At 41.9% G+C, this 27,821-nt stretch overlaps 1 protein-coding gene across 5 annotated transcripts in view; it reads right to left on the bottom strand.

The window, feature by feature from the left end:
* Positions 1–27,821, bottom strand: part of LOC122543809 (uncharacterized) — a 953,710-nt gene that overhangs the window by 403,338 nt on the left and 522,551 nt on the right. For all 5 annotated transcript variants that reach the window (XM_043682599.2, XM_087983745.1, XM_087983746.1 and 2 more), the window contains one exon: positions 26,493–26,609. In XM_043682599.2, the coding sequence (XP_043538534.2) occupies positions 26,493–26,609 (117 nt within the window). The remainder of the gene's footprint in view (positions 1–26,492; positions 26,610–27,821) is intronic.

Genomic DNA, 27,821 nt, shown 5'->3' with positions numbered 1-27,821 from the left:
CCTACACCCTAAATTTCTCTTGGTCTCTGTCCTCAACTTGCCTTGATCCTGTTTGCATATCTGAAAGTTCTGTGTTTGCACTAAAATTGCCTCTGTTAGAAGACACTTTTTGAAGCTGAAGGCATTTAGCTTATCTCATTTTTTCTCAAAGTTCATCTCTTTAATGCTGGGGTCCAGCTTCATCACTCTGATTGACACCCTTCTTTAGAAACTGAATGGTTTTTTAAACCACAGCCACTACAACTGCACACAGTACTGAAGTACTATTAAACAATGTTTGCTGGTACTGGAGTGCAGAGTGGACCCTACGAGGGAAAAGAAACAAAAGCAGCGTATTTCAAACAGCTGCATGTCAGAAAAGCTGCTGATCTTGTAATCTTTCTACTTTACCCCAGATGTTACTGAGGACAATTGTAGTGCCTGATCTAAGATCTATTAACTCAGCACACATAGGCAATTAGACTAGGAACCCCATTCATCTGTGGGGATTAGTGACACACTGGGTAGTGCCATTATTTAGCCACTTTTTTTTAAATTAGCCAACAGGAACTGGGCTGTGCTACAAATTCCTAAACTTTCAATTATTCCCTTCCTGGACCAACTCCTTTGCTCTAAATAGCAGCTCCTCCGAGCCTGGGGTCTCTTTGATCTACATTCACCAGGATTTCCTTTATAATCCTTTTAGAGATACTGTAGTCATAGAACTAATAGAGTAACAATACTGTTTACTTGCTGATTTCCCAAAGGTGCAGAAAAGCCTGATAAAAACAGAAAGAACCAGGAAGCACATGGTAAATGTCTGTTATTCCTCATTTCAAGTTACCCAAGTATGTTTCATTTTCCAGACAGATGTGCAAAGAAATAAGACAGGATTGAGAATTTGACTTACTGATTTTGTGAGTTATATGAACGACATTTTCACACCTGGATGAAGTGAAAAAGATTTCTACTATTTTAAGCTATCAATATTTTACGTATAAGCATTGCGTCAATTACTACTGCTCATGAATGCATGGATCTGCAGTGTTTGTTCTTAAATATGGATGTTCCTGGTGGAGATGTATTTTGATGTCAGTTGGCAGCTTTCTGGTTGGTCTTTGAGTCTGAGAGTTGTGGGCCCAGGTTTCTCCAGAGACTTGTGCACAAAAACCTGACACACCAACAGAGAATCAAGACGGTGCTGCACTGTCGGAGCTACCATCTTTCAGATAAGTCTTTAAAGCGATATCCTACCTGCACTCTTAGGTGGATACAAAGGTTTCCATTCTACTGTTTCTAAGACAGCAGAGAATTAACCCCTCGTGACTTGGCTAATTTTTAATAATAAATGCAGTAATCCAAATCACCAAACAACAAATTGTTTGACCATTATTATTTTGCAGTTTGTAAAAGTTTTCTCAGGGAAAACTGCCTGTCAAAACTCAGAATAACTACAAATAGAACGCTTTAAAAGGATTTCATTGGTTGTAAAGTGCTATGGGATATCATGAAAGGTCATGTATAAAGGCTGCACTTATTGTGAACGCTACTATGAAGTGAAGCAATGAAAAACAGGTACACAATGTCATGGCCAGCTTACATCATTATCGGGAATGTTGGAATCTGAGTGAGGGTGGTGTGGTGGAAGGGAGGGGACAGCCGTGAAAGCCCTGGCCTGCTGGCATAGGCTCCTCACTCCAGGAAGGGCCTCTCTCTGGGTGCTGGGGTGACTGGAGATGGCTGGGTGGCCGCAGTGAATGAATAACAGCTGACGCCAATGGGAAGAAGAAACTCTGCTTCATCAGCCTCCAACTCCACCTCCCCCTCCCAATGATGTCAGCAGTGCATGTGTGTACAGAGGCTCCCTGTTGCCTGTCATGTCCAGCTGACCACGAATCATGTCTGCCCATGCATAGGGGCCATTTTGATGTTACAGATAATCTCTCTGATGTATAAATACAGATGTCTCTGTTTTTTTCTTTCTCTTGCTCACAAAATCAAATAGAAGGTCTCTTGTGTGGAAGTGTCTTTCTCTTTCACAGAAATAATCTTCATAATTCACTGGTTTAAACTAAAGATTATGTCAAATTTATATTTGTGCATAATAAATCTTGCATGGGTTCACAAAGATTGGCACACAGAACGTATTTCCTGGATGTTGTTACTGACAATTCCTAATCTTTTACAGCTGGAACTGAGAGGTTTTCTAAGAAACCTGAAGTCTTAAGACAACCTCAGGTAAATCAATGCTGTATTGACATGCACAAATGCACTTAGTCACATTGTTGACTTCAACAGCTTCTGGAGGTTAATGGTATGAAGTAGGCTGACAAAGGAAGACAGCCAGTAAAATTCATAAATCAGGCTTCAAATCTTACTGCTAATCTTGAGTAGGTTTATAAAATACATACCCAATTTCAAGGTCAAGACAGAAAAATTCAACTCGAACTCTATTCCAACCAAGCTGAACTGAAACATGTCACTCAGGGGCTTGTCAGTAGAGTTACTATGCTTCACTGCACCCTCCTCACCTCTCCCCCCACCCCCACATACCTTTCAAATGCCACAGATAACTTCAGACATTTCACAACAACCTACATTTACAAAGCACTTTAATGTAATGAAATATCCCAAGACATTTCACAGGGTCATTTTAAAACAAAGTATGACAACAAATCACATGAGGAAACATTAAGTCAGACTTGGTCAATGTCACAAGCTCTCAAGACAATAGTCTAGCTTATATACTGTGACTTTATTGAAAATTGGCAGCAAGATGACCATAACATACAGGAACAAAATTTGGCTATTCAGCTGCTAGAGTCTGCTCTGCCACTGCATCATGGCTAATGTGCTTTTCAACCCCATTCTCCTGCCTTCTCCCCATTATCCTTGATCCCCTTACTAATCAAGAACTTGTCTCAGTCTTAAATACACTCAAATGACTTGGCATCCACAACCCTCGGCGGTAATGAGTCCTACATATTCACCACCCACTGGCTGAAGAAATTCCTTTTCATCTCAGTTCTGAGGGTATGCCAGTGAGTCCTAGTGTCTTCTACTAGGAGAAACCTCTCTATGTCTACTCTATCTAAGCCACTCAGTATTCTGTATGTTTCGAAGAGAGTCCCCCCAGCCTTCTAAACTCCATTGAGTATAGTCCCAGAGTCTTCAACCACTCCTCATAATGACAAGCATTTCAGTCCCAGGATCATTTTTGTAAACCTCCTCTGGACCCTCTCCAACTCCAGCACATCTTTCCTTGGTTATGGGACCCAAAACTGCTCACAATATACCAAATGTGGTCTGCCTCAGCAGTAGATTCCAGCTCTTGTATTTTAGCACCTCAAAATGAATGCTGATATTGCATTTGCTCTAACTGACAACTGAACCTGCATGTAAACGTTAAATGAATCCTGAATTAACACTCTTAAGTTCCGAAGGCTTCAGATTTCTGAAGCCAATCCCCATTTAGAAAAGAGCCTATACCTCTATTCTTCCTACCAAAGTGCATAACCTCATACTTTCCCACATTGAACGCCATCTGCCACTTCTTTGCCCACTCTTCTTGTCTTTCTAAGTCTTCTGCAGCTTCCCTGCTTCCACAACATTTTCTCTATCATTGTTGCTGAGTTTTCAGAAGACACAATGCCCTCAGTTCCTTCATCCAGATCATTAATGCATAATGTGAATAGTTCTGGTTCCAACACAGAACCTTGCAGAACTCCACTGGTCACCAGCTGACATCCTGAAAAAGACTCCTTTATCCCCACTCTCTGCCTTCTGTCAGAAAACTAATTCTCCAGCCATGTTATTACCTTGCCTCTAATATCACGGTCTCTGATCATATTTAGCAGTTTCCTGTCTTGCAACTTGTCAAAGACCTTCTAAAAATCCAAACAGATCACATTCACTGACTCTCGTATGTCTAATTTGCTAATTGTCTCCTCAAAGAATTCTAACTGATGTGTCAGGTATTGACAAAGCTGTACTGACTCGGCCCTGTTTTACCACACACTTCCACATATGCAGCAATCTCATCCTCAATAGTGGACACTAATGATAGCCCCTGTTCAGTGTCTCAAACTAGAGACACTGAAGGACACTAGAGGGGGAGGTAGTGGTCTAGTTGCATTATTGTTAGACTGTTAATCCAGTGATCCAGGTTATGTTCTGTGGCCCTGGGTTCAAATCCTGTCATGGCAGGAATTTGAATTCAATAAATGTCTGGAATTAAGAGTCTAATGTTGACCTTGAATCCATTGTTAGAAAAACCCATCTGGGTCACTAGTGTCCTTTAAGGAAGGAAACTGCCATCCTTACCTGGTCTGGCCTACATGTGACTCCAGACCCACAACAATGTGGTTGACCCTTAACTGTCTTCTGGGTAATTAGGGATGGGCAATAAATGCTGGGCATGGCAATAAATCCCATGAATTAATTAAATTTTTAAAAAACAACCACAGGAAGCCAAGAAGCACATTATTCCAGATCATATTTCTATCCCTCTGCGTGAAATAGTTGCCCCTTAGGTCTCTTTTGTGGCTTTCCCCTCTCACCCTAAACCTATGCCCTCTAGTTCTGGACTCCCCGACCCCAGAGAAAAGACTTTGTCTATTTACCCTAGCCATGCCCCTCCTAATTTTGTAAACCTCTATATGGTCACCCCTCAGCCTCTGATGCTCCAGGGAAAACAGCTTGTTCAGCCTCTCCCTGTAGCTCAAATCCTCCAAACCTGGCAACATCCTTGCAAATCGTTTCTGAACCCTTTCAAGTTTCACAATATCTTTCCGATAGGAAGGAGACCAGAATTGCACACAATATTCCAACAGTGGCCTAACCAACATCCTGTACAGCCGCAACATTATCTCCCAACTCCTGTACTCAATACTCTGACCAATAAAAGAAAGCTTACCAAACGCCTTCTTCACTATCCTATTGACCTGTCACTCCACTTTCAAGGAGCTATGAACCTGCACTCCAAGATCTCTTTGTTCAGCAACACTCCCCAGGACCTTCCCATTAAGTGTATAAGTCCTGCTCTGATTTGCTTTCCCAAAATGCAGCACCTCGCATTTATCTAAATTAAACTCCATCTGCCACTTCTCAGCCCATTGGCCCATCTGGTCAAGATCCTGTTGTAATCTGAGGTAACCCTCTTCGCTGTCCATTACACCTCCAATTTTGGTGTCATCTGCAAACTTACTAACTGTATCTCTTATGCTCGCATCCAAATCATTTATGTAAATGACAAAAAGTAGAGGACCCAGCATCCACACAGATCCTAGTGGCACTCCACTGGTCACAGGCCTCCAGTCTGAAAAACAACCCTCCACCACCACCCTCTGATTTCTACCTTTGAGCAAGTTCTGTATCTGAATGGCTAGTTCTCCCTGTATTCCATGAGGTCTAACCTTGCTAATCAGTCTCCCATGTGGAACCTTGTCGAACGCCTTACTGAAGTCCATGCAGATCACATCTACAGCTCTGCCCTCATCAATCTTCTTTGATACTTCTTCAAAAAACTCAATCAAGTTTGTGAGACATGATTTCCCATGCACAAAGCCATGTTGACTATCCCTAATCAGTCCTTGCCTTCCCAAATACATGTACATCCTGTCCCTCAGGATTTCCTCCAACAACTTGCCCACCACCGAGGTCAGGCTCACCGGTCTATAGTTCCCTGGCTTGTCCTTACCACTCTTCTTAAATAATGGCACCATATTTGCCAACCTCCAGTCTTCTGAACCTCACCTGTGACTATCAATGATACAAATATCTCAGCAAGGGGCCCAGCAATCACTTCTCTAGCTTCCCACAGAGTTTTCAGGTACACCTGATCAGGCCCTGGGGATTTATCCACCTTTAACCATTTCAAGACATCCCGCAGTTCCTCCTCTGTAATCTGGACACTTTGCAAGATGTCATCATCTATTTCCTTATACTCTATAACTTCCACATCCTTTTCCACAGTAAATACTGATGCAAATTACTCATTTAGTATCTCCCCCATTTTCTGCGATTCCACACAAAGGCCGTCTTGCTGATCTTTGAAGGGCTCTATTCTCTCCCTAGTTACCCTTTTGTCCTTAATGTATTTGCAAAAACCCTTTGGATTTTCCTTAATTCTATTTGCCAAAGGTATCGCATGTCCCCTTTTTGCCCTCCTGATTTCCCACTTAAGTATACTCCTACTTCCTTTATACTCTTCTAAGTATTCACTCGATCTATCCTATCTATACCTGACATATGCTTCCTTCTTTTTCTTAAACAAACCCTAAATTTCTTTCGTCAAACAGCACAAACCCCCCACACATTTCCCCCCCACCACCACCTTACTAGTTCAAATCTTCCCGAGCAGCTCTAGCAAATTTTCCTGCCAGTATATTAGTCCCCTTCCAATTTAGATACAATTCGTCCTTCTTGACAAAGTCACTTCTACCCCAAAACAGATTCCAATGATCCAAAAATGTGAATCCTTCTCCCATACACCAGCTCCTCAGCCATGCATTCATCTGCTCTATCCTCCTATTCCTGCCCTCACTAGCTCGTAGCACTGGGTGTAATCCAGATATTACTACCCTTGAGGACCTCCTTTTTAAATTTCTGCCTCTCTGTAATCTCTCTTCAGAATCTCAACCTTTTCCTTTCCTATGTCGTTGGTTCCAATGTGGACAATGACCTCCTGCTGGTCCCTCTCCCCCGTGAGAACATTCTGCACCCTCTCTGAGACATCCTTGATCCTGGCACTCGGGAAGCAACACACCATTCTGCTTTTTCGCTGGTGGCCACAGAAACGTCTGTCTGTACCTCGGACTACAGAATCCCCTAACACAATTGATCTCTTGGAAGCCAACATACCCCTCGTTGCATTAGAGCCAGTCTCAATACCAGAAACTTGTCTGTTCGTGCTACGTTCCCCTGAGAATCCATCACCCCTACATTTTCCAAAACAGCATACCTGTTTGAAATGGGCACATCCACAAAAGACTCCTGCACTAGCTGCCTACCTCTCTTACCTTTCCTGGAGTTAACCCATCTATGTGACTGTATTTGAGACTTTCCCCCCCCTTCATATAACTGCCATCCATCACATACTGTTGCTGTTGCAAATTCCTCATTGCTTCTAAGTGTCTCTCCAACCGATCCACTCGATCTGATAAGATTCGTATCCAACTGCATTTATGGCTGATATAATCTGCAGTAACCCTTAAACTCTCTTTAAACTCCCACATCTGACAAGAAGTACATATCACTCTACTAAAGGCCACTTTTGCTCCTTCACAATCTACAGACACAGAAAATAACACCGTCTTATTCCTCTACAAAACACTGCCCCAGGTTAAATTAACAGTTATGGCTTATATTTTAAGTTTAATCAAGAGACATATCTCCAAAAACATATAATCAAGAAAAAACCCGCTCTACTCACTACAGCAGCCTCTCTGTTGGACACACTTAAAACAACGATTAACTTATCTGCTTCTGGGCTGTGAACTTCACCCAAACAGGTTCCTCCAAGGTTAGTTGTGAATTTCACTGTCTATTAGTTTTCCCAGACGCACTCTGATGTCCAGCGATACATGAATTCAAAACAGCAAAGGCAGTAACTGTGCAGGTTCTCTTGGCTGTTTGGAGAATTGAAAATTGGCACCTTGACTGACTTTCCAACACTCAAGTCTGGCAATAGTTTGGTAGTCCTGTTAAAATGAAGTCTGGCTCTCTGCCATCTCACCTTCTACCATCAGGAGCTTTTTGGCTGTTGAAAAAGTAGTTTGGATACAGCAGGCAGTAGGCATGCTTCTCCACCTGTGATGGATTTGCTTTATTTTTTTATGATTGTTTTGAAATTTTCTCTGCCACCTCAGCCTTTCTATTTGACAGCAGTGAGTGTGGAGATGATGTATGATGTTGAATTCCCCAATCCTTTATGAAGTGGCAAATTTCTTCGCTGGTGCTGTAACTGAGTAAGATGCTTTGGAGTAGACAGTAGTGTAGTGATGGCATTATGTCTCAACTGTCATTATGTCTCTTTCAAGTAGGTACTGATGAATATGTTCAAAAGCAAAAACAATAGCCAAGCATTCTTTCTTGATTCAAATATAGCATTATTCAGATTGTTCACGCCCTGGATACAAATGCAGTTGGTTGTCCTTGCAATATGAGGGTTGCTCAGCATCCTGAGTCACTGACATCACTGTGCACTGTGATTTGATCATTTGTGAGATATTTCAGCACCTGAGTTACTGTCACTAGTTGCTTGATTTTAGCGATCGCTGCTTGCTGCCCATGCCCCAGTACTCGGCATATCCTTGGCTATAAATTGACAGTTGAAGAAACCAGGAAATTGCTGCCTTGCTTTTACATATGTGAGCTGCTGCTTTCAACCAGCTTCACTTGCCAGGAATTATTCTTTGTATCCAGGGTAGTGAAGATATTTGTTTTTGTAAATTGATGCAAAATGCTTTCAATGGTAGTGAGCTCCCAGTCAGCTTTATTCAGATCCTTTAGCTTGATGCAAATACTCAGCTTCTCAGCTTTTTTTTCACTATTACCATGCTACTAACCCATTCTGCAGGAATTGTCACCCTCTTGGTTACTCTGTTTTAATCTTGTGTGTCATTGAGGGCAGCTGGAACTTGCCTCAGCAGATACTGAATTGGAACTTACACTCAGCGACTTTGAGATGATATCCTCCACAAAGACTTCATCCTATAAACACATTGGTGTACTCCTCTCAGATATGTTCTACGATCAATGATCCAGCTTACAAATCCATTTTGGTTTATTGAAGGTGACTGGTCCAAGCTGTCCTCTTAGCACAAGTATGATGCCATCAGTATGATAGCCTCAGCCTTATTTTTGGACCAATGGGTGAGCCACTTTGGACAAGTCCATTGGGTAATGGTGTTGCTCAATGCAGTGGTGTAAAGATTAACATACTTTATGTTAATCTGATGTTCTGCTTCTGTAATCCACATTCCAACAGTCACCAAACCATTTGTTACCTCGTGACTTAATTGAATCGAACTACTGGATGGGACAGAGGAGTCTTAGGCTGATAACTTTCCAGTGGCAAAAGTGAGGACTGCAGATGCTGGAAACCAGAGTCTAGATTAGAGTGGTGCTGGAAAAGCAAGCAGGTCAGGCAGCATCCAAAGAGCAGGAAAATCGATGTTTTGAGCAAAAGCCCTTCATCAGGAATGGAGGCAGGGAGTTGTGGAGATACCCTGCCTCCATTCCTGACAAAAGGGCTTTTGTCCGAAATGTCGATTTTCCTGCTCCTCGGATGCTGCCTGACCTGCTGTGCTTTTCCAGCACCACTCTCATCTAGACTCTGATAACTTTCAAGTATCATGGATCTGTACATTGAGCGGCGAAGCCATGGAGTGACTTGAAATAAAATTTTTAAAATCAAGATATTGCTTGACCGGGAGCCAGTATGGGAAGCAAACATGGGAGTGACAAGATAACAGGACTTGCTATGAGTTAAAATATGAACGTTTCTCTTCCACCTCACATAACTCAGTGAATAAGATAGATTTCCTTCAGTTACTTTCTGAAGTTATTCTAGCTCCTCTTCAAATCCCAATATTGAAATTGTTACTGAGTCATGTCCAGCCTATTAATGTGATACATATGAATGAAGAAAGTAATTTAATCCATCCTCATTCAACCATTCATTGATAATCCCCAAACCCCACCAGCTGTATCTTCAATTATCAGGATTTTATGCCTCCCTTTTATACTTTGATTGTTCTGTGAAGAACTTACTGGCATCAGGAAATTTGCCTTTTTACTGGCTTGCATCTGTACCTTGACTTTGAGATGTGCTGCTCAAAATTTCCTGAGAAATTACACCTTTGAAGAGAATGAGGAGGGAGGGAAGGCAATCATTTTTCTTTTACAGGCCCTGCTGCAGAGGTGCCTGACACTGATTTTGTTGAGTTTCCAGGGGCACTAAAGAAGTATTTGTCCTCACAGTGAAAGATGAGTGAAGCTAAGATGTCATTATACTATGCCTAGTGTACATCAAGGTACACCACTGATATAAATGCGCTCCTCGAGACTTTGAGATCCTCTGATATTGGGGAAAGAAATTACTATGACATAGTCAAAAAGTCTCATCTTACATTCCACACTACTTATAATGACCAAATCACTTGTTCTTTGTTACTTCGTGGAATATAGTAGTCACTGTCAAAGTTGGCATTTTTCCCCCATCCATAATTGCTCTTAAACGGAGTTGCTTGCTCAGCTATTTCTGAGGGCATTTTAAAAATATTTTGGGATGAGTGCTTCAATGGCAAGGCCAGCATTTTTTCTCCATTCCTAATTACCCTTGAACTGAGTGAGTGGCATAGCCATTTTCATATGCCAGGTAAGAGTCGACCACATTGTGGTGAGCCGGCAGTCACATGTAGGCCAGTCTGGTTAAGGAAGACAAATTTTCCTCCCTAAAAGAGATGGGGTTCTGCAACAGCCAGTAATGATTTTATGGTCAGCGTTATTGAAACTGTGCGACATGGATTAATTGAGTAATAGTCCACCAGCTGCTGTGGTGGGATCTGAACCCATTTCCCCAGACCATGAATCACAACATCTGGATTACAGTTCATTGGCATGACCACTACACCATCTACTCCTATGAAACAATGGCTGAATGGCAAAAACAACTATTTAACATACAGTCAAACACAACAAGCAACAACAGAGAAGAATAATTTAACTCCTTGTCTTGGTGTTGGTTTAGTCTTGATTAAAGGAAAGATGCTGGATGATGCCAGGAGAACAAGCTCTCTTCTTTGTGGGGTACTCATTCACGCTCAGCTAATTTTCCATTGATAGACCTATATTGTGTTTGCTGCTCACTACAACCGGAAATAGAACATGAGGAGGATAATGGGTAATACTTTGAACAAGGAATATTTTATTATGTGTCCCCTCAGCTCCACAGTCCATCCTTCCCCTAGTTCTTGTGTCGTCAGCTGACCCACTCTCTAAAAGGGGCAATACCACACAACTACATACATAACACCCCTCTCCCTTTATTTCCATTAACCCTTTTACTGATTATACACCCAACAATCATAACTATTATATGAACATTGCAGCGAACATATATACATCAGGAATATTCACAAAAAAAATGAAAAAAGAAAACAATCCTTCCACAGTTTACAGACATGGTCAGTCTCTCATGGGAATAGCGATTCCTCAAAGACTGTTGCCTCTTCTCAGGAACCTTTTCTAAGTACACACTCCTGGGCTTCTGGAAGCTCTTGGTATGTTGCAGGTATGTCCCTCTCTGATTTGGTGTTGTTCCCCTGTGATGCTATTGTCTCCTCCCTGGATGCGGCCAACTCTGGCTTGGAGACACATGACTTGGTCGACACCATTGGTTCCTTCTATTCTGAGGGATGTTCCCCACCTTGGTGAGGTGCAGAAGCCAGCTGGTCTGTTTGTTTCTTCCAGGCCAGTTCATCCCTCGTCTCTAGTGAAAATGACAACGGTCATGTTTGAGCCACCACTATTGCTGGGATCCACTTTTCCACAAAAGTATAATTCCAGACTAATACAGTCTCACCTCTTTAAAAGACTCTGGACAGTGAGGTTCCTGCGCTTCTGGTCAACTGTCCTTCTTGATTCCACTTTACCATCTCTCTGGCCTTTTCCAGTTGCATCAAACATCGCCCTCAGCTGGCAGTTGAACATAAGTGACGGTGGCGTGCACTGGGTTGTCGCATGTGGTACATACTGAGGAATTTGTTGAGTTGCTGATCTAGTGAACCCTCCCCTAGTGAGGCCTTTAAGGCCGACATGAAGCTTTGTGTAAATCTCTCCGCCTGGCTGTTTGTCACAAAGTGATACACAGCTGGAAATGTGTTGCTGGAAAAGCGCAGCAGGTCAGGCAGCATCCAAGGAGCAGGAGAATCGACGTTTCGGGCATAAGCCCTTCTTCAGGAAGGGCTTATGCCCGAAACGTCGATTCTCCTGCTCCTTGGATGCTGCCTGACCTGCTGCGCTTTTCCAGCAACACATTTCCAGCTCTGATCTCCAGCATCTGCAGACCTCACTTTCTCCACAAAGTGATACACAGCCAATCTCACATGACGCCTCTGTGATTTTCCAGCTACTCCCTGAATTCTTGCACCATAACGTGTGGACCATTGTTGGTCACGTTTGTTTGAGGTTCCTGAATCTGGCAAATCTTTCACCTGGTCAGTCTATCGTTGCTGCTGATGATAGTGGCTTCATGACAGCCAGCTTGGGTTACCTGGAGTGGCCATCCACAACAGCTAGGAACACCCCTCCCTCTACTGCTGCTGCGAAATCAACATAAATCTGCTGGCACAGTGATTGAGGCCACTCCCATGGGTGAAGGGTCAACAATGGCAGCACCTTCCTTACTAGTACACAGGATTCACATGACCCTTCTTTTTCCTCAAACATTCACATTCGGCCATCAAATGGTGCTCCTGGCTACTTCTGTCATTTGCACCATACCAGGGTGCCTTTGGTGCACATGTTCCAGCATCATCTTCTTCATGGTGAATGGATATAACCTTCAATCCCCACATTAAACACTGATGTGGACAATTCCCACCTCTTGGACAGGTAAAGGTGTAACTCTGGGCAGTTTCTATGAAAAGTCCTTCCTCTCAGGACTGAGTCCATGAGATTGGATCATTCCGGGTAGCATTCTGCACCTGACTCACTGACACGAGTGCCTTGTCTTCCAGGGAAAAGTACCTCCTTAATTCCTGGTAGTGGTAACCTTGACAAACCATCTGTATTGCTGTGCTTCTCTGACTGTCAATATCTGATTTCATACAAGTAGGCTGATGGAGCCAGTGCCTATCTCTACAGGCATGTTGCTGCCTCTGTCAGTATTCCCATATACAGATCAAAAATGGAGGTTTCCACTTGGGCATACTTCTCCTCCATCTTCATTAGTGATCTCAATGGGAATGCAATAGTCATTTCCACTCCATTGTGACAGTTCAGCGCCAACCCTCTATAAGGCAAGACATCGCACTAGTTAGCTTGGGTCAAAACGTGTTTACACTTCTGACATTTTTAAAGCTTCCTTCACCTCCCGGTAAGCCACATCAGGCACATACATACAATCATAGAGTCACAACACAGAAATAGACCCTGAAACCCAACTCCTTTATAATAACCAGGTTTCTCAAACTAAACTAGCCCCATTTGACTGTATTTGGCCCATATCCCTCTAAACCTTTTATGTACCTTCCCAAATGTCTTTTAAAAGTGATAACTCTATCTGTACTTCCTCAAGCAGATCATTCCAAAGACGCACCATTCTGTGTGAAGAAGTTATCCCTCAGGTCCCTTTTAAATCTTTCCCCTCTCACCTAAAACCTATGCCCTCTAGTTTTGAACTCCCCTACACTAGAAAAACCTCTTTGCTATTCAACTTATCTATGCTTCTCATAATTTTATAAACCTCCATTGTCACCCCCAGACTCTGACACTCCAGTAAAATAGCCTCAGCTTATTCAGCCTCTCCTTACACCTAAAACTCTCTAGTCCTAATAACATCCTTGTATATCTTTTCTGCACCCTTTCCAATTTAATAATGCCCTTCCTATAGCAAGATGACATGAACTGTAGTAATTTACATGTCCCAATTACATGACTCAGTTGACACATTCTCTGGTCTAAGGGCTTTCATGGTAGCCTCTATCTTCTTGGCACCTTGTGTAGTCCCTCACCATCTATTACGTGGCCCAGGTACTCTATGGAGTCTTTTCACGTTTAGGCTGTGTTCCTGTAACCATCTTCAGAGGAGCCAAAATTTCATCCCGATAATAATGGACACCCAGCAATCCACTCAAATTTTGATCCAAGGCTCTCTGGTATAGACATGGTGCTGACACAATGCTAAAGGGCAAACTCTTGTAGTGGAATAATCCACTGTGTTACTTTCGTCAGCGGTGGCTGGGAGTCCTTCATGACCCCCATCTGCAAGTAGGCCTGTGACGGATCCATTTTTGAGAATTGCCTTCCCCCAGCTAGTCCAATGAACAGGTCCTCACGATGTAGATATTGATCTGCACCAAGGACTGGGTTGACTATGACCATAAAGTAACCACAAATCCTCACTGTGCCTTCTGGTTTTAAGACAGGGACAACTGGAATGGCCCATTAACTGATGGTTACTGGTTCCAGCGCTCCCAGGTTCAACAGTCATTCCAGTTTCGCCTCCATTTGAGGCCAGTTGGCGTGAAGTACTGGATACATCTTCAGACTCTCTGGACAAAACTCTTGCTTCAAACCGAGTTTAATTTCTACACCATTCATTTCCACTGAGTTTCCATGAAGACATCTTTATACTGTCCAAAATCACATGCAAACTCATTTTTGAGTCCGCCAGCCAATTAGTTATGCACCAATTTAAACTTTAATTTCTGTAACCAGGAGAGTCTGAATAATGCAGAGTAGTCACCTTTCACTATGTACAGAGGTAGTTTAGCACTCTAGTCCCACCCTGTACTTTTACCAGTACATAGCCCTTCAGTGGCATCACTTGTTCATTGATTATCAGTCGTGTAATCTTGGTAGCCTTCAAAGGCAGTGCCTTTAACTATTCCCTATATATTGATTTGGGAGACAGAGACACTGCTCCACAAATATCCACTTCCACCTTTATGCTCTTACCCTCTGATTTGGGAAGAACCCAGAAACAATCAGCCTCATCCCATACTGATAGAATATTGAACCAAACCCAACAGATTTGTGGCCTTCTGCTTCTCCCACAGACCCGGCTGACTCCCAGTCCTCTCCTGGCTGGTGATATGAACCTTATGTATTGTCTCCTGAATTGTGTCCTTTAAACATCCCTTCTTTTAGTTGAGTTTACTCGGCAATCTCGAGCAATATGGTCGCTTACACCTGTGGCAATGAGCTTCCCGAGCCCACCATATTGACTCCTTGTGTCCACTCTTGCCATATAAGAGGCATTCTACAGTCAGGAACTGCACTCCACTGAGATTCCGCTATTTAATGCACCCAGGAGTTGTCACTCAACTGAGTTGCTTTCGCAAGGTTTGTGAAGGTTTGCTGGCGGTCAACACCATCAAGGTAGCAATTTCGAAAACTGCCTTGAAATCCAGGTCTCTCTTTGTTAGTGGCTTCATATCAGAAGCCACTAATCAAATGGTCTCACAAAGCATCTTAGAGAAACCCTTTAAATTTTCAATGTTCCGCTAACCTGGCCACAAATTGGGTGATAGACTCTCCTTTGTGCTGTAACCATTATTAAAAACAGAATCATTGTGATCATCCATGACTTCGGTGCAAAATAACTCCCCAACAATTCATATAGTTCTTGCTATGTCTTCTGTAAGTTTCTCTGGTTGCACCAGACACCTTAGAATCATGGAGGGATTGCTCCCAACAGTACTCAAGAAAACCGGTATCGGTATGTTTTTAGCCACCGTGGGCGCTCGGTGGCTCAGTGGTTAGCACTGCTTTCTCACAGCAACAGGGACCCAGGTTCGATTCCAGCCTGTGTGGAGTTTGCACGTTCTCTCCATGTCTGCGTGGGTTTCCTCCGGGTGCTCCGGTTTCCTCCCACAGTCCAAAGATGTGCAGGTCAGGTGAATTGGCCATTCTAAATTGACCGTAGTGTTAGGTGCATTAGTCAGGGGAAATGGGTCTGGGTGGGTTACTCCTCGGAGGGTCAGTGTGGACTTGTTGGGCCAAAGGGTCTGTTTCCACACTGTAGGGAATCTAATCTAATCTAGTCATGCACAAAAATGTTCAGTGTACTGCTTGCAACACTGTCTCTTCATCAAATTGTCCCATTTCTCAAAATTCGTCTACCACTTTGTTTTCCCACCAGCAGGAATTTTTCCCACCAGTTGAGTCTATTAGCTGTTTGCAGCCCGAGTCCCCTTGGTGGATTGTGTTCTCTGTGTGGTCATTCCCTCACCAATTGTGTTAGCATACTGTTCTTCCCCTGGCATCACTACAACCCGAGTTCCCTTGTGACTGCTCTCTATGACAATGTTTGTAATTACCTTGCTGAGTACTTCCATCTTCAGCCATCAGCTGTGGCCTCAATCCCATCATAATCACTGCTCTTGGCCTGCTCCCTGGTGTGTACTGTTATTCTCTGGCACCACCCACTGCCCGAGTCCTCTCGCGACCACACTATACGATGACTTCAGTAAGATCCTAGGTGAGTTCTCCCTGCTTCAGCCATCAGCTGTGGCCCGAGTCCCCTCATGTCCACCATTCTCAGCTCACTCCGCTGTGCATACATTTCCTTCCTGGTGTCAATCGCAGCACTCATCCCCTTCAATGTTATCTCCACAATTCCACTCCATTTTTGGAGTCCAGGCGATGTCTTTCCTCCTCTCGAAGGCCATGGTGTTTGCACACAGTTTGTGGTCTGAATCCAAACTTTATTGCCAGTCATTGTTTGTCATTCACTAGAACCAGAAATAGGAAGTGAGGTAGATAAAGGGAATACTCTATTGTGTGTCCTAGACTGCCACCCCAAGCTCCCACACTGGGTCACCTGATCCACACTTTTAAAGGGGCAATATCACACAACTATATACATAACAACCTGCAGCTCACACCAGCTCAAAGAAGGCTTACCATCTGCAAGAACCTCTGTGGGATCTTTATCATCCACTTAAACTAAGGATCCTCCCTTCAAGTTTCATCTGGAACACAGCATCCTTTGACAAAGTAAAGTTTTAGCCCAGGTTATGGACTGAATTCACATCTTCTGAGTCAGAGAGGCCTACCAATTAAGGCAAGATGACATGGAACTATTATTATATCTCTACGTAAATAAACATTTCATAAAACAGCAAACTGGAATATAAAGAGATCCTTATTCAGTATTGCTATGATTCCAGCTGATGAATTACTGGACAAGCCAGATACCAAAATGAAATAAAACTTGATTTTTTTCTTTAGTTAGTTAACATGGTGCTTAGTCATTGAGACATGTTCACATGAGGCTACAGATTTTCTTTAATAAAACAGAAATGTATTACTTTTAAAAAAAAAAGACCAAGTTAAAAATCACACAACACCAGCTTCTAGTCCAACAGATTTACTTGGACGTTCAAGCTTTCGGAGTGCTGCTGCTTCATTAGGTAGCTCGTGGGTCAGGATCATAGGACACAGAATTTATAGTTGTGTCCTATGATCTTGCTCCACTATCTACCTGACAAAGGAACAGGCTCTCCGAAAGCTTGTACTTCCAAATAAACCCATTGGACTATAATGTGGCATTGTGTGATTTCTAACTTTGTCCACCCCAGTCCAACACTGGTACCTCCACATCATATATAAAGACAGTTAGAATGATCTCAAATCACACAGTAAAATAAAGTTTCAATCTTATCCTTGACAGTATCTGTCACAAAGACTCAAGTCCAGAGAAATTACATGCCTTATCACAATTGCTTAGGGGCCTAATCAATTGATTCTTTCCATGTTCTTTTGTGTGAACTGTTAAGTCGATTCGATAAGTACTTTCTGAATCTGTCATTGAGCTTCTCACAAATCTGAGACTCTAAACTTAGAGTTCTAATCACTTTCGTAAAGCAAATCTTTTCATAGAATCCTACAGCATGGAGACAGGCCCCCTGGCCCAAGCCGACCAAAATGTCCATCCACGCTAACCCCATTTCCCTGCACTTGGCTCATATCTTCTAATCCTTTCTTATCAATTTAGTTATCCAAATGCCTTTTAAATGTTATTAATGTACCCACCTCAACCACTTCCGCTGGCAGTTCATTCCATATGTGTACCATCCTCCGTGTAAAGAATTTGCCCCTCAGGTTCCCTTTTATTCTTTTCCCTCTAACCTTAAACTCATTCCCTCTAATCCTCGATTCCCCAAACCTGGGAAAAAGACTGAGCACACTCACTCTATCAATGCCTCTCATGATTTCATCGACTTCTATAAAGTCCTGCCTCAGTCTCCTACTCTCGAAAGAACAAGGTCCTAGCTTGTCTAACCTCTCCCTATAACTTAGACCATGGGGTCCAGGCAACGTCCTTGTGAATGTCTTCTGCACTCTTTCCAGTTTAATAACATCCTTCCTATAAAGTGACCAAAACTGAACACAATACTCCAAGTGCAGCCTCACCAACATCCTGTATAACTGCAATATAACTTCCCAACTTCTATACTCAATGCCCTATTTGATGAAGGACAGTGTGCCAAAAGCCTTCTTCACTTCTCTGTCTACCTAGGAGTCCACTTTCAGAGAGGTGTGAACCTGAACTCCAAGATGCCTCTGTTCTACTACACTCTTTCAGGCCCTACCGTTCACCACGAAACTCCTACCTTGATGTGGCTTTCCAAAATGCAAGACCTCACACTTATCTATATTAAACTCCATTGCCAATTCTTGGTCCACTTCTCCAGCTGATCAAGGTCCTGCTGTATTCTGATAACCTTCCTCACTTGTTCCCTGAACTGCCCTGAATCCTCTGTCTAGAAAGAAACAAAAATGCTGGAATTAAAAGAAACATCCTCACCCTTAATTCTTCTGAACTAAACACAAAACCAATGGTCTTACAAGTTTCTCTGCCTGTTATCAACCCAACAGTATAAAGATCCTTTCATTAGGTCCACAGTCACCTACTCTCTGATAAAATGTTCAGTTTAAAGCACTGTTCTGGAAGGACTCTCTGACTTTGTGACCTTTTTTAAAAAGGAAAATTCTTCACATAAGTAATCAACACACACTTCCTAAAATGACATTACAATATATAAATTATGCACCTTCCATCACAGTATCAATTGCCATATTCATAGTTAGCAGAAAGGAAAGGAAAAATGCATCCAAAGAATAATATGCATCAGAAATTTTGACAATGAAAATAGCAGATAATATTCACAGTAATTCTCAATTTTGAAATATATGGGACACCATTCATTAGTGACATCTGTCCAACAGTTCACTTTAAACCACATAGAGACAGTAGGGTGGCTGTTTTCATCAAGCTGTCAAGGTATTCCCAGCAGATGGTGAGCCATCATTTTAAAACTCAAAACTCATTTTAAACAAATCCATTTATCGAATTCATTTGGGGTCTCCCTGTATCAACTCTTTTGCACACAGAACCTAAGCCTGATAAAAATTAAAATATAAACGTTTTCCACTCCACCAAGATCAGCTCCTTGGAAGTTACCTGGGGCAATTGTGTGAAAGGTTCAAAATGTTGCAACACACTTCATATAAGGTATTCCAGACAAAGTGAATCAAAATAATAGCACTGAAGGTGTCACTGAAAACCATCTAGACCTTCAATCTGTCACCTTAGTGAGTATTCAAACTCCAACAGAGTGACACAGAATGTGACTGAATATTTAGCAAGTGCTACAACCAAATTTGGCGGAATATACAGATTATTTCCCAAGTCCCACTCCTTTACTGCTCATAATGATGTTTTAATGTAACCATGTGGTGATATGTTCAATTATATAGGGCACAGGCTGCATGAGGTTTAGTATTAAGTACAAGTCAGCCAGAACAAGTCAATAAGGAATATTGTATTTATCACAGAAAACATTTATTTCAAAAATGCAAAAATTTATTGAGGAACAGCTTGAACTATATAAATATATATAACCACCTTTCTAAAAAGATTAAAATCGCACAACACTAGGTTACAGTCCAACAGGTTTATTTGGAAGTACGAGCTTTCAGAGTGCTGCTTCTTCATCAGGTAACTAGTGGGGCAGGTTAAGACACAGAATTTATAGCAAAAGATCACAGTATCATACAATTAATATAACTTTATCCACCCCACTCCAACACTGGCATCTTCACATCATTTCTAAAAAGAAACACACATACAGACACACAGACATCTAGGAAAAACAAAAAGAAAACTGAAGACTCTGCAGAGTGTTAACTAGAAAGTAATTTGGCCAGCTGACAGTTACACTCAGGAGAAACGGTAAATTTATGGATTGTTCCAAATGGTGTTTTCTATCTGAAATTATTTTGCACATGCAAACTGTTGGCTATGGGGTGTCTTCCTGGAACACTTGTAACTGGTTGAACTACTTTTACTGGAGAAGGAGGTAGATTCCAAAACCCTCTTCAGGAACCCTTCACGAGTAGCAAAGGTTAACAAAGAGCTCTCAGCATTTACCACCTGTCCCTTGTTGCCCTTGAGGTGGTGGTGACGAACTGCCTTCTTGAACTGCTGCAATCCATGTGTTGTAATTTGACCTCAATGCCCTTAGGGAGATTTTGAGCCAGTGACACTGAAGGTTCAGTGATATATTTCCAAGTCAGAATGGTGATTGGCTTGGAGGGGAACTTGCAGGCGGCAGTTTTCGCATGTATTTGCTGCCCTTAGCCTTTTAGTTGGAAGTGGTTGTGAGTTTGGAAGGTGCTATCAAAGAAGGCATGGTGAATTTCTGCAGAACATCCTGTAGAGATAGACACTGCTGCTACTGAATGTTGGTGGTGGACGGAGCGGAAGCTTGCAAATGCACAGCCATTCAAGTAGACTTCTTTGTTCTATATTGTGCTAAGCTTCTTGAGTGCTGTTGGAACTGCAGTCATCCAGGTGAGTAGGAAGTATTCCATCATATTCCTGACTTGTGCCCTGTAGATGATGGCAGGCTTTGGAGAGTCAGGAGATGAGTTACTCATTGCAGTATTCCTTGTCTCTGACCTGCTCTTTTATCCACTGTAATATTATATTCTGCACTTTGTTTGTTAACATGATGCATTTTGTATGATATGATCTGCCATTATAGCATGCAAAACAATACTTTTCACTGTATTTTGGTACACATGACAACAATAGATCAGTTTCTGGCCAATGGTAACCACAAGGATGTTGATATTGGGGGAATTCAGTGATGGTAACACCATTGAATGTCATGGAACACTGGTTAGATAGTCTCTTATTGCAGATGGTCATTGCCTGGCATTTGTGTAACTCGAATGTTACTTGCCACTTGTCAGCTAAGCCTGGATATTATCTAGATCTTACTGCATTTCAACATGGACTGATTCAGGAGGAGTTAGAAAGGGGAATAAAAATTGTGCAATCATTGGCAACAATCCCTACTTCTGACCTTATGATGGGGGTGAGAATGATCATTGATGAAGTAGCTAAAGATGGTTGGGCTTCAACATTATCTGAGGAACTCCTGCAGAGATGTTCTACAGCATGGTGGCTCAGTGGTTAGCACTGCTGCCTCACAGCACCAGGGTCCCAGGTTTGATTTCAGCCTTGGACGACTGTCTGTGTGGAGTTTGCACATTCTCCCCGTGTCTGCGTGGGTTTCCTCCGGGTGCTCCGGTTTCCTCTCACAGTCCAAAGATGTGCAGGTCAGGTGAATTGACCATGCTAAATTGCCCATAGTGTTAGGTGCATTAGTCAGAGGGAAATGGAACTGGGTAGGTTACTCTTCGGAGGGTTGATGTGGACTTGTTGGGCCGAAGGGCTTGTTCCCACACTGTAGGGAATCTAATCTAATCTATAGCTGTGAAGACCAACCTCCAACAACTACAACCATCTTCTTATGTGGCAGGTATGGCTCCAACCAGTAGGGAGTTTGCCTCTGATATCCATTGACTCTAGTTTTGCTAGGGCTCCTTGATGCCACACTTGGTAAAATGCAGCCTTGATGTCAAGATCTGTCACTCTCACTTCCCTTGGCATTCAATGTTTTTGTCCATTTTTAAACCGAGGCTGTATGGAGATCAGGAGCTGAGTGGCCCTGGCTGAACCTAAACTGGGCATCACTGAACAGGTTATTGCTGAGCAAGTGCTGCTTGATAGCATTGCTGATGACACCTTCCATCATTTTCCTGATGATCAAAAGTTGACTGATGGCATGGTAATTGGACTTGTCCTGCTTTTGTGTGTGGACATACCTGGGCAATTTTCTACATTGTTGGGTAGATGGCAGTATTGTAACTGTCCTGTAACTGTCCTGAAAGGCAAGTTCTGGAGCACAGGTCTTCAGTACTATTGCTGGAAGGTTGACAGGGTCCATAGCCTTTGCTGTATCCAGTGCTTCCAATTGTCTCTTGATTGAACTGAATTGCCCGAAGATGGTATCTGTTATGCTGGGGAATACTGGAGGAGGCCTAGATGGGTTATCCACTTAGCACTTCTCACTGAAGATTTCTGCAAATGGCTCGATCTAATTTTTTGTATTCAGCTGTTCCATCATTGAGGATTGGGATATTTGTGGAGCCTCCTGCTCCAGTAAGTTTCTTACTTGTCCAGCATCATTCACAACTGGATTTGGCAGTACTACAGAGCTTAGATCTGATCCATTGGCTGTGGGATTGCTTCGCTCTATCACTTGCTGCTTATGCTGCTTGGCATGCAAGTTGTCTTGTTTGGTAGCTTCACCACATTGACACCTCACTTTTAGGTATGCCTGGTGCTGCTCCTGGCATGCCTTCCTGCACTCTCCATTCAGTCAGAGTTGATTGTAATGATTGAGTGGGGAAATGCCAGGCCATTAGGTTACAGATTGTGCTGGAGTATAATTCTACTGCTGTTGTTGGCCCACAATGCCTCACTAGATCTGTTCAAAATCTGTCCCATTTAGCACAGTGATATTGCCACACAACATGATAGAGGAATTCTCAATTTGTCTCCACAAGGACTGTGCAATGGTCACTCTTATCAACACTGTCATGGACAGATACATTTGGAGCTGGCAAATTGGTAAGGATGAGGTCAGCTATGTTTTTCCCTCTTGTTGGTTGCCTCATCATGTGCTGCAGATCCAGTCTATCAGCTTTGTCCTTTAGTACCTAACCAGCTCGATCAATAGTCCTGCTGCAGAGTTACTTTTGGTGGTGGATATTGAAATCCTCGACTCAGAGTACGTTCTGCATCCTTGACACTCTCAGTGCTTCCTTCAAATTTTGTTTAACGTGGAGGAGCACCGATCCACCAGCCGAGGGAGGACGGTACATGTTAATTAACGGTAGGTTTCCTTGCTCATGTTTGACCTGAAGCCATGAGACTTCATGGGACCATTGTCAATGTTGAGGACTCCTAGGGCAGCTCCCTCCTAACTTGACTTGTCTGTGAGACAGCTCTTCCAATTTTAGCATTAGCCCCTAGATAATAGCAGGGAGGATATTGAATGGTGGCCAGGACTGTTTCTGTCTTTGTCTTTCCGATGCCTAGGACAATGTCAGGTGGTCCGTCCAATTTGATTTCTTTGTTGAGACTTTGTAGCCATTGATACAACTGAGTGGTTTGCTTGGCTATTTCAGAGGGCAGTTGAGAGTCAACCACATCACTGAGAGTTTGGAGTCACATGTAGGCCAGACAATGTGAGAATGGCAGATTTCCTTCCCTGAAGGACATTAGTGAACAAGTTGGGGTTTTCCCAACTATTGACAACAGTCCCATGTTATCAGTAGATCCTTAATTCCAATTTTTTAAAAAAAAATTGAATTCAAATTCCACCATCTGCCATGGTAGGATTTCAACTGGTTTCCCAGGACATGAGCTCGGCCACTAGGCCATTGCTTTTTTTTTAAAGTGTCTTTTGTTAAAAGTTCTAATCAATGATACATTGGTATTTGGTTCACACATCTCCATACCAAAAAGGTAAATTTGCAAGGCACCAGATAATGCAAAGTCTCCTGATCTTATTAACTAAAAATCAAAAGACCAGCAGTTAATGTCCTAATAAACGCAATGACACGTATCGGCTAATATGGGTATCTCACAGAAACATCCAATTTCTTTGTTGAAATCAACATAGTTCCTGTGAATTTCCTGGTCTGTACAGGTCAGATTTACACAGCATTTATCAATATCATCCTTTAAGGGAGATTGAAGATTTGCCATTAGAGAGCAGTTGCGTTCTGAGATGCAGTTGCGTTTGTTGGTATCTTAAATGCACAAGTTTGTTGGTATCTTAAATGCACAAGTCAGCCAAGTATCTCACCTATTACAGATGTCTTGGATGGTAAACTTTTGCACTGTGTGCACTACACAAATTGAAAAGATTACATGGGCACAAATGAGCATGCAACACTTGAATAAATGCAGTTCCCTGTTAATAATGAGGTACTAAAACTTTCCTGGTGTAGAAAGACTCTGAGAAAATGTACACTATTATCTACCTGCACATCTGTATATGCTGTCAATTACAATTCAAGAAAGTCTTAAATAAAGAGAAAGACAGTGAAATGTGTAAATACAAAAAATAGCAGAAAAAACACTGGCTGATGAAGAGGTAATAATCACTACATTAATTAAGAACATTTATAGAATCCTGGAAAGTGACTTAAAATGCCTGAGGGGATTTGTTCTTGAACAATTACATTTAAAACAAAAAGTGCTGAATAATATGAGACCATCATGCAGGGTTTTAGCATTTAAAATTCTAGCTGTACAACAATGCAAAATTCAGAACATTCATGCCACCATCTCCAAAAAGACAGAATCTAACCATCACACCTTGACATTCTGTGGCATTACCGTCACTAAATCGCCCACCATCAACAACTGAACTGGACGATAAATCCTGTGATTCCAAGATCAGGTCAGTAACTCATCTCATGACTCTCCCAAAGCCTTTCCAGTATCTACAATGCACAAATCATGGAATACTCTCCACTTGTCTGGATGAGTATCGATTTAACAACACTCAAGACAATACACAGCTGCCCATTTGAACAAAATCCATTTAACACCATCAATGTCCAATTCCCCACTACTGATGGAAAGTACAATTTATAAGATGCACTGCAACAATTCACCAAGGCTACACTGACAACATTTTCCAAACCCACAACCTGTACCACCTAGAAGGGCAAGGGCAGCAGATTTTTGGGAACACCACCACCTACAATTTCCCAACAAGCTAAACACAATTCTGACTTGGGACTATCCCTGCTATTCCTTCCCTGTCCCTACATCAAAGCTAGGAACTCCCTGCCTAACAACACTCTGGTGTATCTCCATCATACATAGACTTCAGTGGTTCGAGAAGATGGCTTTGAAGTACAATTAGTGATGGGCAACAAGCCACACCCTATAAATGAATTTTAAGAAAAAGGTGGAGGCAAAGCTATGTGCATGACATGTAGAACAGCATAATCTTATGGTTAAGGTAGCACAATGCATGCTAAACAGCCAGTTAGAATCCTAAACATTTAGAGTTTGCTTTTTGACATTCTAGAAAAGGCGTTTTCTTTGGCACACTGACAAGTTTACCTGAAACATTTCTTTGTTTGAGTACTCTCAAGTTAACAGTTAGTTTGAAGTGCCTTCAACTTTTTTTGCTGCAGTAATGACCTCATAACATTGAACTCATGGCATATTTCAGAGTTCATATTTCACAGTTACTTCAACAGATATTTTCATATTGCTTTTTGGTCTTCAATATCAGCTTCATTGGCTTCATCAGCGGCAAAGCCTTCAAAGTGGGCAAGTTACTCTTTTTTGGGTCTTAGGCCAATGTTGTTGCATCATTCTGGAAATGGGTGCTCTTAGTTCGAGGGAAAGTGCCACTTTTCTCAGCTCTGGACAAACATCGTAAGATTGTCTCCAACTACTCGCTTGCTTTTAAAGGTAAAAAGATCATTCATTAGGCAAATCAAGTTCAATATGCTACAGCACTTACCTGCAACCATGAAATTAAGTGTTACCTTTTGATCATAATATACATCTTACTGTCGTTCTGCTAAGGATCAGTCAGGTTCTTAAACACAATCGCTTGAGAAGCGTACTGTAACTTAATTTTTTTTTAATACTGTGAATGAACAGACATGAGTCTCTGACTGTCACAAAGTTCTTACGATCTTGGTTTAAATGAAAGCATGTTATTTTCTCCAAATCCAGTAAAAAAAGTCTCAAAACGATCAGACCATTTTAGAAACACTATGAGGGAAATAAAATACAAACGCACCAAAATCACCTTGCGTATCATTCATTAGTGTGTTCACTCATATAGCACAGTGTGTTCTCTCCTCACATGGTGTTTTATTGTCAGTAAGTGAACAGATGTAGAAAAATTGAGGTCAAAGGACTTTTATTGACAACTGTTTTTTAAATCTTAAAAGTAACGGCATGGTATTGTCTCAGATATAAGAAAATCAAAATCATCAGAATATCTGGCTCCTGAAACTCGTTCTACACACAATGTAAAGGAATATAAATTTTTTTTAAAAATTCATCAGTAATCCTTTGTTCTAGGCAGTTCAGTGCTTGCAAACATAAAGCAGTTTTCAGAGCTTTCATGGTGCATTTTTCTACAAACAATAATTTTAAGTTGAACCATTGCACTGACAAAAAAGGGTTGAAAGGATGAAGGAGCAAAATTGGACTCCATTCAAATTCTCTTCTGTGTTTTATCAGTCGCTTCATTAGGGCTAGTCTTGATTAAACATAAACATGAGTGTGATTGCAGCGACTGGTGCAGAAGGGAGTTCCGTAACATGGAAGAAACAGCTTGTGTTAACAGGAAGAAGGAGATGTTATCTTTACTCACACTTAGCAGGCAGGCAGTAGCCACTGGTAATTTTAGCATCCCCAGTGTTGCACCCTCCCAGTGTACTGCACTCTTTCTGCAGCAAAGGCCCAGCTCCTGCGTGGATAGCGCCGTCCACTGCAAAAGAAAAGCACTATTCAGAATTTACATAATTTCTCATACTTTGAGGGTGGTCACAACCAAAGAGAGCTGTCTGGTTGTCAATCTTATAATCAAGTATGCTCATAAACACAGACTAATAATACACAATATTGATCCAACACAATATGTTTGGCATAAATATTTTCATTAAGTTTACAGATATAATATCACTAATTCACTGGTAAAATCCATTTGGACTTGGTCATCCAAAACGATTTAGTGGCAACTTGTTTTTCTGTTCCATGGTTTCTACACACGGTACCTACAGCACAGGAAACTATATGGAGCCATAGGACTATTTCTGCTCTGCATGAATCTCCTCCCAGCTTATCTCATTTCAATATAATTTTTCTTCACCAGTTTTTAAATTCCTCCTTTCATGTTATTCCTTCTCCAATGCCTTTATGGAGTTGAGATATAGTTTAATGAATACATGCTCTGTTCGGTACAAGTGGTCATTATTATCAACAATGAAGACAGGCAGACGTAATATTTGCAACTCTATTTTGTGTATTTGCAATGTCTACATATGGACTGGATTTAGTGCTTCTTGCACTACATGTTGATGGCAGATGCATTCAGAGGCAAGAAACCCACCCCCACCAACGAGAAAGCCCATGAGATCAAGCTCAGTTCAATAATTTTGAAGCTGATGTTGGTTTCTTGATGATTTCTTGGTGAATCACAGGTCTCGATACTCAAGAAGTTGGTAATTAATCAATGTCTTTACTCTTCAGAAAGCTATTGACTTCTATCTTGAACTACTCAGTAATTGAGCTGTTATAGGTGCCTGGTCTGGTGACTTCCCAAGACTTACCACGTTCTAAGAGAAGAAATTCCTCTTCATCTCAGCCTTAAAAGGCCTCAGCCAGGGAAACATCTACATCCACCCTGTAACCCCCTGTAAAAGATTTGCAAGTTACAATGACAGATCATCTCTCACTGGCTTCAAACAGGTTATTAGTTACCAGGCAGGGAAAGGTCTCAAAGAACTTCTGCATAATTATAATTGCATTGCATTAACACAACATGGCAAAGGTACATGCTCTACTGAGTTTATTCTTCATTTATTCTTCATGTGTTGACTCAGACAGTAAACATTTGCAGGCCAATGATAGAGCTGATGAATGGTAGGAAGTGAGAGGGGATGATGGGGATTCATCCTCTCTTCACAGGGATGTGCAGAAG

The sequence above is a fragment of the Chiloscyllium plagiosum genome, unplaced genomic scaffold (assembly GCF_037043375.1).
Source record: "Chiloscyllium plagiosum isolate Xiang-an unplaced genomic scaffold, Cpla_swu_hap1 HiC_scaffold_46, whole genome shotgun sequence".
Taxonomy (NCBI): Eukaryota; Metazoa; Chordata; class Chondrichthyes; order Orectolobiformes; family Hemiscylliidae; genus Chiloscyllium; species Chiloscyllium plagiosum.
Note: the sequence above shows the minus strand (reverse complement) of the source record. Positions and strands in the feature narration are given on the sequence as shown.